Genomic DNA, 21,166 nt, shown 5'->3' on the forward strand with positions numbered 1-21,166 from the left:
TCCTTGATTGTGAAGAGCTAACAGAGCTGAGTGACTCTGAGCACTGCAGTGGAAAAGGGTGGAACCTTTGTGAAGTTAATGGTAATGTGAAGTTTTCCTGGCTGATGCAAATCCAGGTTGAATTGGACCTGCAGAGGGAGGAATGGACAATCCAGTGGGAGGCAGGTGGGAGGAAGAGGCACTAGGCTTGCTGCAGGAGCTGTTGGGGCTTGATTTCTGCACTAGCTGTAAGAAAGGATGGAGTTTGGGGTGTGAAGAACCCTTTGGTAAATGGTCCAGGGTCAGTGCTGCTCTCCAGACAGCTCTGCAGAGAAGGTAAGTGAAAACCCTGGAAGGGAGGCTTTGAGAATTGACCCCACCAGAGAGGGATGAAGAGTGGTGAAGAAAGAGGGGACAGAGCCAAAAAAACAAGGGGGGAAAGGGCAGAGGATCCATCCAAGTGAAGACGGTGACTCCCACAGAACAGAGTGTGATGCAGCAGACAGGATAAAGTCAATACTGTGAGTAGAACAAATGATTAATAACAGATACTTTCCCCAGAGGTGTGGGTTTATGAAGCTGCTGAGCAGTGTGCTGTCACTTCCCATCCCTGGGCAGCAGGATGGGTTGCTAAGGGTGCTGTGGGAGCTACACATACCTGCATGGGGAGAAAGCTTCCTCTGGTTTTGAGTTAACCTCTGGCTGAGGAAACCTTCTGGATGGCAAACACCACACAAAACCCTTCAGAGCACCTCTGCAGCAGCTGGGCTGGGGCTGGCACTGTCCCTGGCCAGACCTCACCTTCCTTGGAGAAGCCCTGGGTGGGGTTTTGCTCCCACATGTGCCCTGCTGCCTCATTAAATTGCTGGAAAATGCAATGTCATGTCAAATGAAGCTCCTGGAAGATACTTTTTTCCTCCTCTTGCTGTTGGGCACGTGGTGTTTGTGTGTGATGCAGTTGTTATGGGGCAAAGAAGCCAGCAGAGCCATGACAAAGTTCATTTATGACCAATGCAGTTTTACAGGGCTGAGTGATTATTTTACAGTGCAAAGCTGCTTATAAGGGAATTCCCTGCACGTGAGGATGCACGGGCTGCCACGAGCCTTTAGCAGTGTCTCTTCATGTGAGCTGCAGCCTCCTTCATGGACACAGGATGAGGCTGCACTGAATTTAAATTATTTTAAAGTGCAGGTGTGGGTACAAAGGAATAATCCCCCAAATCTCAGCACTGCCAAGGTAGCAGCTGTGGTCAGGGCTGCTGTGGGTCTGTGTGACACAAGGACCTGCTCTGTCCCTGGAGGTGTCACCCAAAGATCTCTGTGTTTTCATGCTCCTTCCCCAGTCTGGGTTGAGGGTCAGGGGAAGCCTGAGATGTGCAGAGGTGGGATGTGAAGGGTTGGACAGGATCATGGCCTCTCCTTCCCCTCCCAGGACAGCACAGCTGTGACAGCTGTGACAGCTGCTCCTGTGGGTGCCATGCCCCAACAGCCTCCTGTTTGTGCTGCCAGCAAAGCCACTGTGTCCAAACCAGCTGAGCTGCCCTCACTGCTCACCCCAGAGCCACAACAGGGCTTATCAAACCCTGGGCAGCCTGGGCGGGAGCTCTGGCTGTCCCTCAGGGCAGGGATTTGTCACCTCTGGCACTGTGGGAGGAACAGAGCTAGGGAAGCCTTGTCAGAGCTGAGGTCTGGGGGTCTGGAGCCGGGGTCCCTGTGCCCAGGAGCGTGACAGCAGCCTGGTGCTGGTGCCCACCTGGCTGCCAGGGCAGTGCTGGGGCTCAGCTGCCATCCCAGCTGAGCTGGCCAGGCTGCAGCCAGCTGGGCTCACACGGGCCAGCAGCAAACAGCTGGGCTGCTGAGGAGTCCCAGCTCACCCCTCTGATGTTCTGCTGGCCACGAAGGCATCAGATCAGCCTCTCCAGGACACTGAAATGCAGCTGAGTGACCTGAGTGACTATAGATGGTCCCTTGGAGCGTGTGCTCACGCAGGGAAGGAGCAGTTGCACAAGAGCACAGCTCACACACACACGGGGCTCTCCAGACCCGTTCTGCCAGTCCGGCCAGGATCTGTGGGAATGGCAGCAGGACAGGCAGCAGGAGCAGGGCTGGGCTGTGCCAGGGCTGGGCTGGGCTGTGCCAGAGCTGAGCTGTGCCAGAGCTGGGCTGTGCCAGGGCTGTGCCAGGGCTGTGCCAGGGCTGTGTTGGGCTGTGCTGGGCTGTGCCAGGGCTGTGTTGGGCTGTGCTGGGCTGTGCTGGGCTGTGCCAGGGCTGTGTTGGGCTGTGTTGGGCTGTGCCAGGGCTGTGTTGGGCTGTAGCTGGGCTGTGCCAGGGCTGTGCTCGGCGGTTCCTGGGCTGTGCCAGGGCTGTGCTGGGCTGTGCCAGGGCTGTGTTGGGCTGTGTTGGGCTGTGCCAGGGCTGTGTTGGGCTGTGCCAGGGCTGTATTGGGCTGTGCCTGGGCTGTGCCTGGGCTGTGCCAGGGCTGTATTGGGCTGTGCCTGGGCTGTATTGGGCTGTGCCAGGGCTGTACCAGGGCTGTGCCAGGGCTGTGCCAGGGCTGTATTGGGCTGTGCCTGGGCTGTGCAGGGCTGTGTTGGGCTGTGCCAGGGCTGTGCCAGGGCTGTGTTGGGCTGTGCCTGGGCTGTGTTGGGCTGTGCCAGGGCTGTGTTGGGCTGTGCCTGGGCTGTGCCAGGGCCGGGTGCCCAGCCCGCACAGGTGGCAGGTGACAGTGACAGCGCTGCCACTCTCCATTGCCAGCAGGCTCAGGCGCCGCAGCCTGTGGGCGGGTCGGCTCGGGCTGCTGGCAGAGTTTGAGGAGCACTCCAGGGCGCATCCAGAGCGAACCTCTCTGCCTGCTCCAGTGCGTCCCCGATTGCTCCGGGCGCTGCCCTGCCCTGCCCTGCCCTGCCTGGGCACCCTGAATCCTGGAGGATCCTTCCCCTGCAGCCCCAGGCAAAGGAGCAGCACAACCCGAGCAGCCCAGGCAGAACAGGAGCACGGGCAGCGAGAATCTCTGAGCCCCCGGACTTTATTTCTCTGACCTAGAGAGAAAATTTAAAAGTCAAAAAATTAAAATGTGCCCTAGAGTTATCCTGTCCCAGTGTAGGCATAATGCAGAGCCATGGAGAACCAAAGCTCAGGCATTTTACACTGTCTTCTAATTCAAGGAACTTTGATTTTACTTTTCTATTCAGCAAAATGAATCCTCCTCTCTGTAATTAATATGCTGCTCAAACGGATTCTTAATTACAGATAAATCACAAATCAACACACTCAACTGTTATGCTTTTCAAGTAATAAAACAGATCATTTGTCTTCCTCAGATGAACAGAGCCCAACCAGCACACCATTTCCCCCTTTATGAAGAATTCATTTGCCTTAGAAAGAAAGTCTTTAAAAAAACATTGCAAGGATTTCTTGAATAGGGGATCAAAGCTCCCACACTGCTGGAAACCATTTTTTGCTAAATAAGATGTGAGTAAAGGGGAAAAAAGTAAAAGTTTTTTGGTAGTGGTTGGGATTACAACACCCTTGGGAGGGATGAGGCCGTGGGGTCAAGAAGTGGTGACCAGGTTAGCAACACAGGGAACAGAAGGGGAGCACAAAGGAACAGAAAGTGGAAATGGACAGCTGAATGAGGACGCATGTTTCTTTGCTGCAAGAGAATGGATGCTACATCAATTCATACTGAGAGCTGAGGGCCGAGGGGCTGTTAATGGATCGGGGGACACAGCAGGGGTCAGAGGTCAGCAGTGTGCTCAGCCGGGCTAATTGACTCTGATGTGCATATCAGTGATGATGATGGAGCAGGAGGGCAGGGCGTGAGGGGCACACGTGCAGGAGCCCCACTGTCCTTCACTCCTGCCCTACCCCTGTGCAACAGATGGGCACACACAGAGATGTTGGCTTGGCTGATTCCTCCAGGAGCCCAAGGCTACAGCAGCTCGGGCCTGGCCGTGCATGTGATGGAATAAATGCACTCACCTGATTTGCTTTGCCAGTTTGTGGGATTTTATTCCAGCTCCATGCCTGGGGCTCAGCCCAATGACCTGCACGGTGGCACATCTCAGCTGAGCTGCTCTGCACCTCCCCTGAGATCCTGCAGGGATGGGGCTGTGTCAGGGTCAGGAGGCTGTTCCCCACCCAGCTGTACTGCTGCTGCAGGGGATTCTCTGCAAGGATAAGCAGTGGAAACAGGAGCCAGGCTCTGCCACATCCCTGTGCAGCCTGTGAGCATCCTGCCAGTGGCTCCAGGCAGAAGGGGCAGTGATTTGCTCCTCTGCTGTGCTCTACCCAGCCTCAGGTTCCTCAGCACATGCAGCCAGGGCAGAGGGTTCAAGGAAAGACACAAGCTGGGCCATGAAGGCTGTTACCCTTGCAAGGTGGGGGTTGATGCCCCCTTAGCCTGGCACAGGTGGATGTTTTCTCTCTGCCTCCCTGTGAGGAGGCTCTGTGCTCTCCCTTGCAGGTTTGGATCAGCTCCCTCACTCCTGGCACAGGGATTTCTGCCCCTGAAACAAAGGGATTCCCCAGCTGACCGATGAAAGATTATTCCCTGTTTCCTCACTCTCGAATCTGCCACCAGCATCCCTTGGTGAGTGATGGATATTGGAGATGATTTATAGTTCTTTGTTACACAAATGCCTCCACATTCTTCCCCATCCTCTCGCAGCAACCATCAGTCACTGCTCCCAGCAGAAAGCAGGAGCCTCAGCCTGGGAACTGCACGAAGATGCAGAGCTGCCTTTATTCACTGGAAATCCACTCTGGGGACACAAGAAGGGGAATTGTCACCACTGTGCTGCTCTGCACCCAGGACCCTGGTTCTGCTTCCACCCATTTGCTGGGGAGTTAAAAGTCTGGCAAAGAAAAAGCACTATAAATCAGGCAGAGAAGGGCAGAGAGGAGGATCAGGTTTACCCAAATTTTTATCTCAAAGTTTGTTATTAAAGTAGTGAGTGTTAGCCATAGTCTATACATCTTAGAGCTCTTGGATTTCAGCAATATAAACCTTTAGCCCTTAAGACTGTTATTGCATTAAATAATTTTTGTTGCCGCTAATTAAATTTCTGTTTGTTTTCCTTCATGAACAAGCAGGAAAAATCTGTATTGTTTGATCTGACAGAGAGTACTAGATTTACCTGCACTATTGGATCTCACAGTTTATCATAACGAATAAATACATTAATTAAATAAATTCTGATCTTAATCTGGGCAAACTTTCTTGAATGCCCTGAGGAGCTCAGCCAGTTGCCAGGTTGCTCCTGCCACGGCCTCAAGCATTTCTTTCTTCAGGCACACTTGTGAGGCTGGATTGTATTAGTATAAATCAAGGATTAAGCAAAGTGGTTGTGCACAGGGCAGGAACACAGAATCACAGAATCAGAATCACAGAATGACATAATCACAGAATCACAGAATCAAAATCACAGAATCACAGAAACACAAAATCACAGAATCACAATCACAGAATCACAATCACAGAGTTGGAAGAGATCTTCAGGATCACTGAATCCAACCCATGCCCTAACACCTCAACTAAACCATGGCACTGAGAGCCACATCTTGTATTTTTTTCAACACATCCAGGGATGGTGACTCCACCACCTCCCCAGGCAAATGATTCCAGTACTTGATCACCCTTCCCATAAAAACCTTTTTCCTAATATCCAACCAATATTTCCCTTGGCACAGCTTAAGAACATCCTCCTGTCTGCTCCCTCCCAGACTCCAGGACTGCAGCAGGGCTGGAAGGGGCCACATGGGGAAGGAACCGTCGCTCGCCAGCCTCTTGCTGTCGCGACAGCCGCTCCCGCCTCGCTGCGGCCTAGCGAAGCGCGGCCGCGCCGCTGCCATGGCAACGAGCCGCCATGCCGGTTGCCATGGTTCCCGCCCGCCCCACCGGAAGTGCTCCCGGCTTCCGGCGGCGCGCGGGGGCTGCTGGGAGCGCGGCAGCATGGAGACCCACGAGCTGTTCCGGCGCTTGGGCAGCGGCGCTCGCTTTGACCTGCGGCGCTTCGGGCTGGACGCGCGGCGCTTCGGGGTGCGGGGGCACCGCGGGAGGGGGGGCTCGGGGGTCGGGCCGGCCTCCGCAGCGCCGTCCTGCCCCCGCCCGCGGCGCTGAGAGCGGCGCCTGCCCTCGGCCATGACCCTGTTCCCTGTTCCCCGCAGGTGGTTAAAGGGAACCGCGGCAGCGTCTCGCTGGAGAGCCTCGACTTCTTCGGGAATAAGGAGGGAGCCCCTCAGGGATCTGCCCAGGAAAGCTGGGGGCTCGCAGGGGCTGAAGAGGAGGTGAAGCAGCAGGAAGATGGAGCAGGGAAAAACGATGGAAAGAGGAAAAGAACGACAGAAAGCAGTGAAGGGAAAAGAAAAAAGAAAAAGACAAGAGGTATTTGTACACACACGCGTGTATTCCTGGCGGAATCACCAAAGAATTCCAGAATGGTTTGGGTTATAAGAGACCTTAAATTAAGCCCATCCAGTTCTGGGTTCCTTGGCTGGCCTGGCTCAGAGCTGATCTAATAACCACACCAAGGTTCAGTGCTGAGAGCTGGGGATGTGGTTGCCATCCTTCTGGAGTTTTCATTAGTTTCATTGAGAATGAGAGAAAAAAGATAATGAGATTTTTTTGTCTCCAAATAATTTTACTAAAGGAAGTTTCAATTTGTTTGCAACTTCCAGGAGCAGTGTCAATGCCAGAGCTGTCAGAAAACACTGAAATAAAGTGGATGTCCTCTCTGGAAGCAAAGTTTGAAGATGCAAAAGACAAAAAACCTACAGCAGAGAAGCTTGAACGCTTGAGGAGAGAAAAGGTGGGTCCAGGGAATTCTGATACAACAACAGGTTCCTGGTGTTCTGTGGGTGTTTGGTCTAAAATTCAAGTTTATTTACGGTGGTTCCTCTTTGGAGGAGTGTGACTGAGTGTGGGGGAAAGAACCAGGAGATGAACCCATACATGGTGAGTTTTATGGTATAAAATTAAGAAGGAGTTTGTGTTTTGCCTTGTAGATAAATCGCTTCAGGAACCAGCACAGGATCAACATTCAGGGAACAGATCTCCCTGACCCCATTGCCACCTTTGATCAGCTTCAGAAGGAGTACAAAGTGCACCCTAAAATCATGGAGAATATCCAGGCTGCAGGCTTCCATGTCCCAACACCCATCCAGATGCAGGCAATTCCTGTCATGCTGCATGTGAGTTCTCTGGGCTTTCAGTCTCTGGGGTTTCAGGGATTCTGGCAAAGTTTGGAGCCATGGCTGTGTTTGTGGCAGTTTTAAAGCTGGATCAACTTCTTCAAAATTGAAAGCTTGGCTTCCACAGTTTTCCTCATCTATGCTTTTCCTAAGGTATTTTGGGTCAGTTTGCAGTGTTCATATTTATGGGAATGGAAGTTTTACTAGTTTGTTTCTTTTTTTTTTTCCTACTGAAATATAAACTCTTGTTTTTTTTTCTTACAGGGTCGGGAGGTTCTGGCTTCAGCTCCTACAGGGTCTGGAAAAACACTGGCATTTTGTATCCCTCTCTTAACACATCTGAAGCAACCCAGGAACAAAGGATTCAGGGCTCTGATCATATCACCCACCCGAGAACTTGCCAGCCAGGTGTGTGTTGAGGGAGAACCTTGATGGGCTTCAGTGTTGTCACTCTGCATCAGTAAAACAGCAGCTTAGTAAAGATTTTTTTCCTTAATGCTCTCACATGTCAGAGAAAGCTAATTTAAATGTTTCCTTCAAGTATTTTGACTTCTGTGAAGTAGGTATCTATTATCTGAGTCTAATCTAAATGATTAGATTAGAGGCTCAAGATTCTTTGATCATATTTTAAACTGCTCAATGCTCAGGTGCTCTTAAAACCTCCTTTCCTACTTGAGATTGCTACAAGAGGTTTATCTGTTTGTCCCAAACTTGGAAATTCAAGGAATAACTTCATAACAAAGCTGTGTTATTAAAATGAAATAAAAATGACACCTTTGGGCAGTTTTTATTCATGTGAGAGAGGGAGCTACTTATGGTAGTGATGTGAATAATGCCTGTTGGAGAGCTGCATTTTATTATGTTAAGGAAACCAGAGAGCTTTCTCTGAGCACTGAAATCAGGATGAGATTTGAAGCTCTGGCTTCAGGATTAGGTTGCTCAGAGAAGCTGTGGCTGCCCCTGGATCCCTGGAAATGCCCAAGGCCAGGCTGGACAGCACCCTGGGATAGTGGGAGCTGTCCCTGCCCATGGCAGGGGGAACTGGATGGGCTTTAATGTCCATTCCAAGCCAAACCATTCATGATTGCCAGCAGTTTTTAGGTGAGAAATCTCCTCAGCTCAGTTTGAAGATCCAATCTCTGGTGCCTTTTCAGACCCACCGGGAGCTGGTGAAGCTGGCAGAGGGCACAGGCTTCAGAATCCACATGATCCACAAGGCAGCTGAGGCAGCCAAGAAGTTTGGGCCCAAGTCTTCCAAGAAATTTGGTAACTAACTGAAGTGCTTCTAAAAAATTAAAAAGTGTCACTGACCTTTCTCTTTGGGCTGGGTGGTTTTAAAGAGATGGGAAGTGAGCCTGACATGGACTCTGCTAAACTGTGCCTCTGGCAGATTGGGCTGGAACTGGTGTTTCTCAGGGCTCTCTTTGTTTTGGTTTAGTTTGTGTCTTGACATTTTGCTTCTTTTCTTTTAATAGATATACTGGTTACCACTCCCAACAGACTCATTTATTTGCTGAAAGAAGATCCTCCAGCAATAGACTTGAGCAGGTATGAGAGTCTGTTTGGAATGTGCTTTGCCACTCAGAAGTGGCACTCCTGAAAACCAAACCTCCCTGTTTTTAGTGTGGAGTGGCTGGTGGTGGACGAGTCAGACAAGCTGTTTGAGGATGGCAAGTCAGGATTCAGGGACCAGCTGGGTTCCATCTTCCTGGCATGCACCTCCCACCTGGTCAGGAGGGCTCTGTTCAGTGCCACCTTTGCCCACGACGTGGAGGAGTGGTGTAAACTCAACCTGGACAACGTTGTGCTGGTGTCTGTTGGAGCAAGGTAGGTGTTTTCTTGTTTTGTTTATTTCCTGGGAAATTGTTTTCTTTGCATCATCAGGTTTTGTGGCTGTTGTTAGTCAGCACTGCAGGTTGTTTGTCTCCAGAAAAAAAATTGTGTAGGCATGTAGATCTTTCTCGTGTGTTTTGAATAAAGTGTTCTTTTCCTTTGCCAATTACTTTATCATCAAATAAACATCAATCTTAGGAGCATGCACTGGTGAAATAGGTTTTGTTGTGCAGTATTTCTCATCCACCAGGTAATGTTTTTATGGGGGTTATATATACTACATATATTTATTAATATATAAGTTTTTGTTAATGTATATGAAAAACACTGAAGGGTTTCTGTTGGATTTCTGGTTTCAGAAACTCTGCAGCAGAGACAGTAGAACAAGAGCTGCTGTTTGTTGGATCTGAGACAGGAAAACTAACAGCAATGAGAGATCTTGTTAAAAAGGTATTTTGGAGAGACTAAGCATGTTCTTCCTGTTCAACTGAGCTATGTTCTGTCAGAAACTCCCAATTTCCCACGTCAAACACTTCTCTGTGACACATGTTAAACCATTGCCCAAATCTGCTGTGTCTCAGTTTCTGCAGGGAAAAGGACCTTGGAACCTGAGATAATCTTACTCTTTTGCAGGGTTTTGCTCCTCCAGTCCTGGTTTTTGTGCAGTCTATTGAGAGGGCTAAAGAGCTTTTCCATGAGCTTATTTATGAAGGCATCAATGTGGATGTCATCCATGCAGACAAGACTCAGCAACAGGTAGGAGGATTTTACTTCTTTTCAGGAAATGGTTTAGAAAGAAAAGTAAGAGTGTTGGAATGTAACTCCAGGTAACCATGGCAGCAAATTCCTGCAGGTTTTTGTTCAGAGGTTTAGTTTTATTCCTTAACATCAAGACAACTTTAAGGAAAAGAATTTCACCTCCTTTCTCAAATTGCTATTTGAACTGTTTCCAACTATCTTTTCTGTTCTTTTCCTAGAGAGACAAAGTAGTGCAGAGTTTCAGAGCTGGGAAGATCTGGGTGCTCATCTGCTCAGCATTACTGGCTCGAGGGATGGACTTCAAAGGTGTGAATATGGTCATCAATTATGATTTGCCAACGAGTGCAGTGGAATACATCCACAGGATAGGTGAGGCATGGCTCACAAATCACCTTTTTCCATTTCTGTTTGATGTAGCTGCTGTCATTTTTGTCAGCACTCTGTGAACCTTACTGAGATGTTTCAGACACAGCTTTGCTTTCATTCACTGGGAACAACGTTTGGGGATTGGCTGATTGGTGCATCCTTAGTGTGTGAACGTGCATCAGGCTGGGGCTGTGAGGAGGAATAAAGGGAGATGTCTGAAGTAAAATCTCTACTGTGCAAAATGTGTGCTTGGCAGGTCGTACTGGGAGAGCAGGACACAGAGGAAAGGCAGTCACTTTCTTTACAGAGGATGACAAACCTTTATTACGGAGGTAATGTGTCTTTATAAGAATGTCTTTATTTCTTGCTTTAAAAAAAAATCACCACAAAACAAAAGACCAACAACAAACCAGCTAGTTTGTTTGGTTTGCTGTTTTTCCACAAATAATATTTATCACTTGTCCAAGCACTGGAGTTGATCTGTTCCCTCCTGTCCTTTCCAGTATTGCCAATGTTATCCAGCGAGCTGGGTGTCCTGTACCAGAATACATAAAACATTTGCCCAAACTGCAGAGGTATGTTCATTTGAGCAGTTAACCAGTCTTTTAATCAGTGCTTTTTAATAACTTATGGTAGCTTCTAGAACTAGAAATCCTAGTAATTTCATCTTTCTTCACTAAACTTTGTTCTCAGTAAACAAAAGAAGAAATTTATTAAGAAACCTTTGACAAGAGAATCCATTTGTACCACCCCAAAGTGCTTCTTGAAAAAAGGCAAAAGAAAAATGTAAGTAGGTTTTGCTGAAGAGGAGGTAAGAGATGCTGTTTATCCAGAAACAGCCCAGAAAATTTAAGCAAAGTAACAGATAACTTGCTTGGATGAACCACCCAGTCTTAATTGTTTTAGTGATGAAGTTTTAGTGTCAATATCTGTCTGCTGGAGCTTGGATTAATGACATTTTGCCTTGTGTGGTGCCATGTGTCAGGTGCCAGCAGCCTGAGTTTAAACCACTGGTTATGTTCAGGTGTCCTGATCTCCAATGTGTTTCTTGTAGGAAAACTACAAAGGAAAATACTAAGGGAAAGAAGAAAGATAAAGAAGACAAAAAGGGCAGTAAATTACAGACTGTTTCAGAAAGCTGAATTCAGACTGGTGAGCTGGGCTGACACCTCTGTCTGTGCTGGAACAGAAGAATGAAGATGGCAGCGATGGAGAAGGGAGAAAAACATTTCTCATGTTTCCTTTGGGGTGAGGGTGGAGGTTTACATGCTGGAAAGTCTCTACTGCAAAGCCAGGAGAGAATTCCTGGATGCTTCTTATAGAAGCTGGAGCATGTGCTCGTGCAGTGAATGCTGTGTATTTCTGAGAATAGTTCAAAGCCAGCATCAGTTTGTGTTACTTTCACACAGTTTTGTATTGCTCCTTGAAAAATGGTCTGTGTTCAGATTGCCCCTAAGACATTTTTTGGACACTTTTCAGGAGATTGAGACAAAAAACACACGATGTTTACCATCAGGTTTGATAAACTGTCAGAGACTTCCCTGGGCACTTGAAAAAAGCCAAAACAAACCCACTTGTATGTGAAAGTAAAGCCTTGCTCTTCCTACTGTTTTTCTTCCTGAAAATTATTTTGAAATAACTTACACATCCCATAATTTTGTACTGTTTTATAATTGAGCCTGAAACCAGAATAAACAAGGTTGTGAGATGCTAATTCAGAGACTTGTGTGTCTGTGCAGCCTTGGTGGGACAATTCTGGAGGCAAAAAAGGTCCAGCTCTGTGTGTGTTCCCTGTCTTCATCTGCTCAGGGTGTTCTCAGCCCACCCTGGTTTTGTCATCAAAATTCCAGTCAGGCAGGAATGGCTTCTTTGCAACTACAGTCCTTTAAGGAAGATTTGCTGGATAGGATTGTCTTGGTTTTTAATCTAGTTTGGATGGGACAGCCACAGCAACCTGTGCCAGCGCCTCAGCACCCTCACAGGGAGGAATTTATTCCCGATATCCCATCTAACCCTCCCTCTGTCAGTGTGGATCTATTGTCCTGTCACTTGTCACATATCCCCAGCTGATCCTGGGGGAAGTCGATTGGAAAGGCAGCACTTTCTTTTCCTATTTATGGAAAATCGGTGGTTTGGATGCTGGAAACCAGCAATCCTAAGGGGAAGCTGGGGCCGCTGATTCCCATCCAGGCTGTTCCCAGTAACCGAGGGGCTGTGGGGGTATGAAACCAAAGAACTGGGGGGTTGTGGAGCTTTGAAACTGAGAACCCACAGAACTTTGGGTCAGTGGAGTGGAGGAATCGAGGGGCTGAGGGGCTGTGGCTCTGTGCGGCCGTGGAACGGAGGAACCGAGGGCCCGTGGCTCCGTGGGGCTGTGGGACAGAGGAACCGAGGCTCTCTGGGACTGTGGCTCCGTGGAGGTGTGGAACGAGGAACCGAGAGGCCGTGACTCTGTGCGACCGTGGAACGGAGGAATCGGGGCTCTGTGGGGCTGTGGAACGGAGGAACCGAGCGCTGCAGAGCCGGGAGCGGCGGGGCCGTGGCTCTGTGGGATTGTGAAACTGAGGAACCGGGGCTCTGTGCGGCGGTGGAACGCAGGAACGGAGCGCTGTGGAGCCGGCAGCGGCGGGCCGAAGGCGGTGCCTGGCCGGGCCGGCCCCGGAAGCCGCCCCGCTCGCTGACAGACGGCGGGGCCGAGCGCGAAGATGGCGCTGCGGCCCGGGCCCGGCGCGGGGGGCGCCGGCGGGGCGGGCGGCGGAGCGGCCGGGGCCGCCAGGTCGGTGGTGACGGGGGACGGCGGGCGAGGGGCTGTGGGGAGGGATGGAGGAGCCATGATGGGGAATTGAGGGGAGGCAGGGAGGGGCAGAGCCGGCGGGAGGTGGGGGGCGAGGAGAGGGCTGAGGTGGGGGCGAGGAGTGCGGGTGGGATGTGAGGGCAGAGGGGTCAGGGCCCAGGTGCGTGTGTTGGGGGTCTGAGTGGGGTGTGGGGGTCCCAGGTTGGGGATGTAGGGTCCCAGGTGTGGTTCGTGGGGTCCTGGGTGGGATGTGGGGGTCCCAGGTGTGGTTCGTGGGTCCTGGGTGGGATGTGGGGGTCCCAGGTGTGGTTCGTGGGGTCTCAGGAGAGGTACGTGGGATCTTGGGTGGGGGTCCCAGGTGGGGTTCGTGGGTTGTCAGATGAGCTTTGTGGGGTCTTGGGTAGGGTGTATGTGTCTCAGGTGTGATCCTGGATGGAACATCAGTGTCCCAAGCAGGATGTGGTGGGGTCCTGGGTGGAGTACGGGGGTCCTGGTGGGTTGATGGTAGCCCAGCCACGGTAGCTTTGCGTTTTGCTGAGATTTACTCACATTTTTGGAGGCCCAGCTGATCTTTCCTGGTGTGTCCAGGCTTAGGGCAGTTGTGCCCCACCTGCCATCAGGCTCTGCAGCTGCAGTCTCGGATTTTGGGGTGGGGAGGATTTGGGGGTTCTGGTGTGGGCAGCAGTAAATATTCCTGTCACTGCTGGGCAGGTCTGTCTGAGCCTCCCTGGGGACTTCCCTTTCCCCCTCCTTCTCACAAAGGGCACCTTGGCCAGAGGGAGGACCGAGGAATCCTGTCAGGAGAAAGCACCAATGTTAAAAGAGATGTTGTTGTGTTTCTGGAAAGGTTGGAAAACTGGATTTCACCACCTTTGAAGACTCTAGTAATGGTTTGTTTTTTTTTCAATGTAGGCTCTTGTCTGCTATTTATCTCTTGTCCTACTTCTAGGGAGGCTGAGGAAATTTTGCATTTGACAATTAAGTTCATTGAGTTGTCTTGGGTATCCAAAGCCCACGGTTTTGTCAGGGTTATTGGGAATATTGTCAGTGAAATAAAGGTTCTGAAAAATAAAAGGATTTACAAATCACCATTTCCCATTGATAGTGTTTTGGTTTCTTTGAGGACAAAGTCTAGAGGTAGAGGAAAAGTTCTGTTCTGTGTGGGTTCTTTGCCTGATTTCACTTCAATTTTTGTGCATTTCTGCCATTCAAAAATACTCTTGACAGTCTGTTGCATCAGTAAGAGTTGCACTGCTTGGGAATTAAGGGGTTTAAAAATCCACTTGTGGATGGGAGACTGTTCTGTGTGGTTTGGAGCTGTTACAGTGAAGTTTTAATTCAGAAAAGGAGCTGCTTCTCCCCACGCTCCTGCGTTTTGGCTGAAGCTGTTGCTTGGCTGGTTTGGTGCTTCTTGGTGTTTGTTTTTTTTTAAGCTCCATATTTAAAATACTCATTTAGTATGAATTTACAGATTGATAGTACTGCTTTAGGAGGTCTGTTGTAGGGTGATCACTTTGCTCTCTTCTCTTTCTTGCATTTGTGCAGCGTGCCCCAGGTTGGTCTCACCCAACCACGAGAACCAGCTGCTGTCACTGATTGCTGGGGGCATTTTTGCATTTGGGATTTATCTCCAAATCCCTGTTGGTGGGGTGGTTTGAGGCTGTGCCAGTGTGGCTGGTGCTGGCAGTTGCAGGCTGAATCCTGGAGTGAATCCTTGGTGGATCTGAACTTGCTTTGCTGCTTTGGACTAGCTCCTCTTCCCGTGCCCTCTAATTAGCTGAGGGTTTTTTTGTTGATTGTGTCTTTTTATTTTTTTTCAGCAGAGACTTATAAATAAACCAAGAGCTCTGTAGAAAGGGATAAATATTTAATAGTTTGGCCTTTACTTGCTTCCAATGAGCAGTACCTGATGCTTGTTCAGTTTACATTGCATTTGCTGGTTTGGAGAATTCTTGTTAACCAGGTTTCCCAACAAGAAGGGAAGCATGAAGCTTAGAACATTTCTACATACTTAGGAGATCTTCAGAAATTATATTTAATATTTCATCATTCTGACTGAAGTAAGTCTGTTTGTTTTCATGTTGATACTGTATGCCAAGGAGGGATTAAAATGACTGAATGGAGTTAAACAGAGCTTGGCTGAGGTGAGAGCCAGGCCCTGCATGTTTGGGGCTGAGGTGTGTGAGTCTGCAGAGTTCTTCAGAGGGAGAACCCCAAAAGACTGGACCTTTGGAAAGCACAGGTGTGTGATATTGTGGAAGGAGAAATCAGCACACAGTGGTCAGGGCTGAAGAAGAAGCTCCAGGATGATGAAGATCCTGGCATGAGATTGAAGTGAAGAACAAATGGGTTGTCTTGGTGACCGTGTGACCTCCTGCCTGTACAGTGGGGAGGTGCAATTTGCTCCTGGATAAATGCATAATTTAAATTCCTTATTTTATCTTGGTGCTCATGTTACACAGCTCTTTTATATTTATAAACCAGGTTGGCTTTCAGCACTTCCTGCAGCCATTTCTGATGGCATTTTCTCTTGCACTCCTAGGCAGTTTCTTTTACATCCAGCCTTGGGATTGAACATTGAATATCTATAAGTGTGTTTCTCTTCCACAGCACTTTGATGTAATAACTGCCTGGGACACTGAGTGAGGTTCTTGTTTGGAAAATTGCTGCTGACGTGGGTTTCTGCAAGTTGCTTGCAAATAAGAATTTTAAACTAGGTCCTTTTTTGCTGTTTGGCAGCTGTTTGAGAGTGAGTGCTAGCAATTTCCATTAGGATTTTAGTTGAAATTTTAATGGTTCTTTCTCCAGGTGCACTTGACCCCTCTATATGTGAATGAATGTTTTCTCCAAGGTGCTTTTTTCTGTTGTAATTAGATAACTGAGAAAATAGAAACTCCATTATTTTGTGATGCCTAATGTTTCTAAAAGGGGCAGAAAGTGATGGTGTTTTGTGGATAGTTTATTTTCCTTCAGAAAAGCTGTTCCTAAGCAGCTGAGAAGTGTTCTCTGGTGCAGTTAATGGTCCTGCTGAGTCAGATACATGCAAGAGGAGATGTTTATTCATCCTGTGCTTAGCCTACACAACAAACTGACCTGTTCCCGAGCTGTGTGGGTGCCCAGAGTCTCTTGTGGGTGATGTGGATGAGTCAAAGCTGTGTCAGGGCTGGGAGTATCAGATCTGTGTTTCCAGATCTGGTGAGGGGTCCTGCTGAGGGATAACATTTGTCCCTGGCATGGGGTTGGATTCTCTGGGACCTGCAGGAGCAGCTGCAGGTGCTGCCCAGAGGGTGGGAGGCCCCTGGTGATGGTGCTGGTGTGGAAGTCGAGGTGGGTTTTCAGTTATGGGTATTTGCACTAAAGTGACAGAATTTCACACTCTTCTTTTCCTCCTGCAGCTTCATGTTTCCTGTTGCAGGTGGTTTGGGCCCCCCTCAAGGTACGTATCACCTTCAGATTTTGAGCTCCAAGTTCTTTACTTTGTTTAGATAAATTAGACCTAAACCAGGTCTGCAGTGATGTTCAGAGGTGTGATTATTAAGTGAACTCCATAGCTGGTTTTTGCTCTTGAATTCAGCTCTGCTCAATTGACCCTCAACCTCTCCTGTGTGTTGTTGAAGCAGCATCACCAGAATCTGGATTAAAGGTCCAGGAAAACTGCATCTCCCTTTTTAACCTGAATTTGCCTTTTAGATTCTGGTGTTATTTTGAGTGTGGTATTTCACCTCTCTGCTTCATCTCCCAGCTGTGTATACCCATATTGTGTGGGTGTTGCAAGACCTGGTAAATATTTACAAAGCACATCAAGACCCTGGGACAAGAGTCACAACCTGTGTGGAAAGTATTAATACAATAGGAGAGCCTCAGCCTTAAATTGCCTTTGTCCTCATTCCTGATGCACTGCTGGTTGTTTAATTAGGGGAAAATATGCAGAGAACTTACAGGGAAAATGGAAGTTTTTTTAAAATCTCAGGCACTGATTCATGGATTATTCCTGCCTGTGTCATGCCCTCCTGGAGTGTTTTTGCATAATTATCTCATGGTGTGCTGGTAACAAGTGCATGTTGGTGTTTGTCTCCCAAGACAGCAAAATGTGAGACAGGAAGTTCCTGAAACATAACACACTTGCTTTATTCAGTGAATTAATACATTCCAGCTTGATTTGTCCAATTTTGTGCAAGTTTAGCTTTCCTGACAAGTACTGTTACCATTCTAACACATGTACTGGGCTAATTAACCTAAAGTGTGCTAATTAACCTACAGACAAGTTACCCAGCCAGGTCAGACTGTGAAGTTGCTTTGTGAAAGGTTGACTTTATTTCCCAAGATTTATTTTCAGAAGCTGCTGGTTTCAAGAGAAATGGGAATTACCAGCACCAGTCAATCTGGTTAATTAAATCTTTTTAATTGGAAATGACCCTTCCAAAAAAATCATGTGGGAAGAAACCCACAGAGAATCTTTAGGATAGTGGTAGAATTCATCAGCTTAGTTACTGAAAAGCCCTGTAACATTTTTCCCTGTAGACTGACCAGTGTCTAAACTAAGGAAATCCTGTGGCTGCCCAGTGTAGCAAATTTTATTATTTTTGTTTTTAAACAGTCCAGCACAGCTCAGAGTTTTTTACTTTCCTTTGCTGGTTTAGTAAACAAAACAGAACAATTAAATGGTGGAGGCAGGGTTAGGGAAAGAGAAAAAAAACTTTTACCATTAACTGGGCACTTAGCTTGTTTCATGTTTCATTGCAGGGATGATTCCTATGCAACAGCAAGGATTTCCAATGGTTCCTGTCATGCAGGCCAATATGCCAGGGATGATGGGAATGAATTATGGCTCTCAGATGCCTCCTGGACCTATGACCATGCAGGTGTGTGGCTGTGAAATGTAAAAGTCTAAAAAAATGTCTAAACTGCAGAGCCCCACACTGGTGTGGGTTGGAAGGGACATTAAAGATCATCCAGTTGCACCCCTGCCATGGGCAGGGACACCTTCCACTGTCCCAGGTTGCTCCAAGCTATCACTATCATTTTTCTTTTTCCTTAAAGTAACTTTGTCTTTAGTGCTGCTGTTGCTAATTGAGGAATAAGAGTGAAATATGAGCAGCTAATATTATGTTTTCTCTCTTTTAATCTATTGTTTTCTATTTAGTGCTTGTGTACAAATATGCACTTTGCTGAAATTTAATGTTTTTGCATGACTTTCTAACCAAATTGCTGTGTCACAAATTGAATTTATTGTGTTTTGCCATCTCCTTGCACTCCCTTCCCTCCCCCACCTGGAATTTATTATGTTATTTTGGCAAAATTTATAGTAGGAAGATGTTTTTATGAGAGCTGGTCTAAAAATAATAAACAACTTTTGTTCTCTTCCTACGTGTTCTGAGACCAAATGCAAAATGAATGGTAAGAAAAGTAAATTATTTTCTGACTCTCTCTATATTAGGCAGCTTTGCTGCTCTAAATGTCCCAGAATATTTTTCTCAGCAAATGCTTCTGATCCAGTTTATTCAGACAAGGTTCTTCTTGGCTGTTGTCATATATTGTTGGTTTCCTGGATATGTCTGGGAAATCCTAGACCACATTTTCCAGCATCTGTGGTTGGCAGGAGGGAATACAAAAGCTTTATGAAATCACTTAGAGCAGGAACCAAAAATCCCAAGAAAACCCATACTGAGCAGTGCAGGAGGGCTGCACCTTCCTGCTCTTGGGGCAGGTTGGGTTTGAAGTCTGATTTTTGCTGATTTCCCCAGATGCTGTGAGGAGTGAGAGTCCTTGTGGAGAGGAAGAGTGCCATCTACTGAGGGAGCTCCTCCAGCTCTCCCCAACACCACATTTTATGGGATCCATTCTCCACTGACAGTGCTTTGGCTTTACCTACAGGGGAAAAAAAGATAGAGTATTTGTTTTTTCTTGTGGAAGAAGTGTGCTGAGGTGTGTGTGTGCTCCTTGCAGGGGGGCATGGCCCTGGGGCCGATGGCAGCAGCGGGAATGCCGTACATGGGACAGCCCTCCTTCCTGGGAATGCGCCCCGCCGCGCCCCAGTACAGCCCCGACATGCAGAAGCAGTTTGCAGAGGAGCAGCAGTGAGTGACACCCACTGACCCTTGGGACAGCAGGCAGAGAGATGGAGACTTCAGACAGCTTCAAAATGTTGTTTATTGCACTGAGAGGTTACAGCAGTTGTGGGTTGTGGGTGGGCCTAGAGCTGATGGCTGTAGGCAAACCGTGTGTCCTGAAGCTTTGTTTTTATGAGAGCTGGTCTAAAAATAATAAACAGCTTTTGTTCTCTTCCTACGTGTTCTGAGACCAAATGCAAAATGAATGGTAAGAAAAGTAAATTATTTTCTGGCTCTCTCTATATTAGGCAGCTTTGCTGCTCTAAATGTCCCAGAATATTTTTCTCAGCAAATGCTTCTGATCCAGTTTATTCAGACAAGGTTCTATTTATGTTACAAAGCATTATTTTATCTTTTTTTTTGCTGTGCATCTTATTACATTGCAACTAATTAACACCTTGACTATTACTTATAGCTTATCTTAACTACTAACATTACTATATTCCTGTTACTATTTTCCAATAGCTAAAAGTTAGTATGTTACAGTTTAAGCTGGAAGTTGTTTTTCAGTTTTTTTGCAGTGGAAAATTCTGAGATTTTTTTCTCTACTTGCAACATAGTATTTTTGTTTGTAAAAATTTTTCTGCTTAGTAAAAACATTTTTTGTTTAAAGTAGATTTATTCTTTGCTCAAAGTTATAAAAACCCCTTCCAACTCACCTGCTCTTTGCCTTCTTAGTTACCCATAAGACTGGCTCAGCAATTCTTTTCTTCTGTATCAAAACTTACTTTCATTTTTATTCCTTCTTCAGATTCTACATTCAAAAATCTTTCTGTTATACATACATATCTGTGAGACTTCCCTGTCAAATCCTTATCCCAACAGGGGAGATGTGGTTTCTCTGGAGCAGCATTGTTTAGGGCTGTGGAATATTGCTGGATATTCCATTGCTTCTGAAGTTTGGAGTGTTTGTCCAGGTCTGAGAAAAAGCAGGAGTGTGTGCACCAAACCATCTGAATTTGAGGCAGTAGAAATGGAGAAATCAAGCACAAACCTGCTGTGAAAAGTCTCATAAAAATGATTTATATATATATACATTTTAATCATTTCCCTTCAGGAAGAGGTTTGAGCACCAGCAGAAGTTCTTGGAGGAAGAAAGAAAACGGCGGCAGTTTGAAGAGCAGAAGCAAAAGCTGAGACTCCTGAGCAGTGTGAAACCCAAGGTATGGCCTGAAAATGAGTGGGGTGTTCCTTTCTTCAGGTTTTTTTTTTAATAGCTTTTAGTGGGAGGGTCTCTTTCAACAAGCAAATCAGTGGAGAATTGCATGAGATGCCAGATTATGGCTTGAAAAACCTCTGGAAGAGTCAGTCCTTTCCACACTGCAGCAGGCATTGCTAATTCTGGTACTGGAGAAGTGTGGGTATTGAAAGAAAACTGAGCTGTTCTGTGAATTTTTCAAAATGTTTTCTGTGCTGTTTCAGACAGGTGAAAAAAGCAGAGATGATGCTTTGGAAGCCATTAAAGGGAACTTAGATGGCTTTTCTAGAGATGCTAAAATGCACCCAACACCAGCAACACACCCAAAAAAGCCAGGTTTGTATTTTTCCTCATTTTCCAACTGAAAATAAAACTCCACTGTATAAAATCCTCAGCAGGGAGAACCAATTCCAATAAGTATTTTTATTTGGTGGTACAAAATGAGTGGATCAACAGTTTTGTAAAATCAAATGTCATTCTGGCAACTGTTTGCTTGGTCAGGGTATGAGGGTGAAATATTAGATACCAACCTTTATTTTAAAAGACTTGAATTCTTTAAAAGAAAGCCTCATGTGCTGTGCTAAATGTGAAACATCAAGGAAATTGATAAAGCATTTGCTCTTTTCTAGTCAAAGCATTAATTAATGTTTTGCAGAGTGCTTTTGAAGATGAGAAGTGCTATTTAAGTGCTAAGAATGATCAAAACCACATATAAAGACTTGAGTGGAGTGTCACAGCTGGCTGATGTGTTGTAGAGCATGGTCAAGCCCAGCCTCTGTGTTCTCAGTAATTACACTGGCAACAATTACCACTTCAGATTTCTTATGGTCTGTAGTGTAGTTTTTTTTAGTGTCTAGACTGAAACAAAGCTTATCTAGGTGAGCTTTTTCCTATACAAAATTTGTGTCTCTGCTGTGGATTCACTCCTAGGTAAGT

The 21,166-nt window shown here is 47.1% G+C and overlaps 2 protein-coding genes across 5 annotated transcripts in view; both read left to right on the forward strand.

Moving 5' to 3' along the window:
• The first annotated feature begins 5,898 nt into the window (after nt 1–5,898).
• Nucleotides 5,899–11,842, forward strand: DDX52 (DExD-box helicase 52). The gene is made up of 15 exons (XM_056506440.1): nt 5,899–6,019; nt 6,148–6,364; nt 6,658–6,788; nt 6,985–7,170; nt 7,435–7,578; nt 8,325–8,436; nt 8,646–8,718; nt 8,794–8,997; nt 9,363–9,453; nt 9,637–9,759; nt 9,981–10,131; nt 10,385–10,460; nt 10,632–10,703; nt 10,822–10,914; nt 11,183–11,842. Exons 1-15 carry the CDS (start codon nt 5,933–5,935, stop codon nt 11,268–11,270), a joined length of 1,848 nt encoding a protein of 615 aa, XP_056362415.1. The 5' UTR covers nt 5,899–5,932; the 3' UTR covers nt 11,271–11,842.
• A 953-nt stretch (nt 11,843–12,795) lies between these two features.
• SYNRG (synergin gamma) overlaps nt 12,796–21,166 on the forward strand; it is a 36,620-nt gene continuing 28,249 nt past the window's right edge. For all 4 annotated transcript variants that reach the window (XM_056506441.1, XM_056506442.1, XM_056506443.1 and 1 more), the window contains exons 1-6: nt 12,796–12,904; nt 16,318–16,358; nt 17,666–17,784; nt 18,869–18,999; nt 20,090–20,195; nt 20,455–20,566. In XM_056506441.1, coding sequence (XP_056362416.1) covers nt 12,834–12,904; nt 16,318–16,358; nt 17,666–17,784; nt 18,869–18,999; nt 20,090–20,195; nt 20,455–20,566 — 580 coding nt within the window. In that variant the 5' untranslated portion in view covers nt 12,796–12,833. The remainder of the gene's footprint in view (nt 12,905–16,317; nt 16,359–17,665; nt 17,785–18,868; nt 19,000–20,089; nt 20,196–20,454; nt 20,567–21,166) is intronic.

This window comes from Oenanthe melanoleuca, chromosome 19 (genome assembly GCF_029582105.1).
Source record: "Oenanthe melanoleuca isolate GR-GAL-2019-014 chromosome 19, OMel1.0, whole genome shotgun sequence".
In the NCBI taxonomy this organism is placed as follows: domain Eukaryota; kingdom Metazoa; phylum Chordata; class Aves; order Passeriformes; family Muscicapidae; genus Oenanthe; species Oenanthe melanoleuca.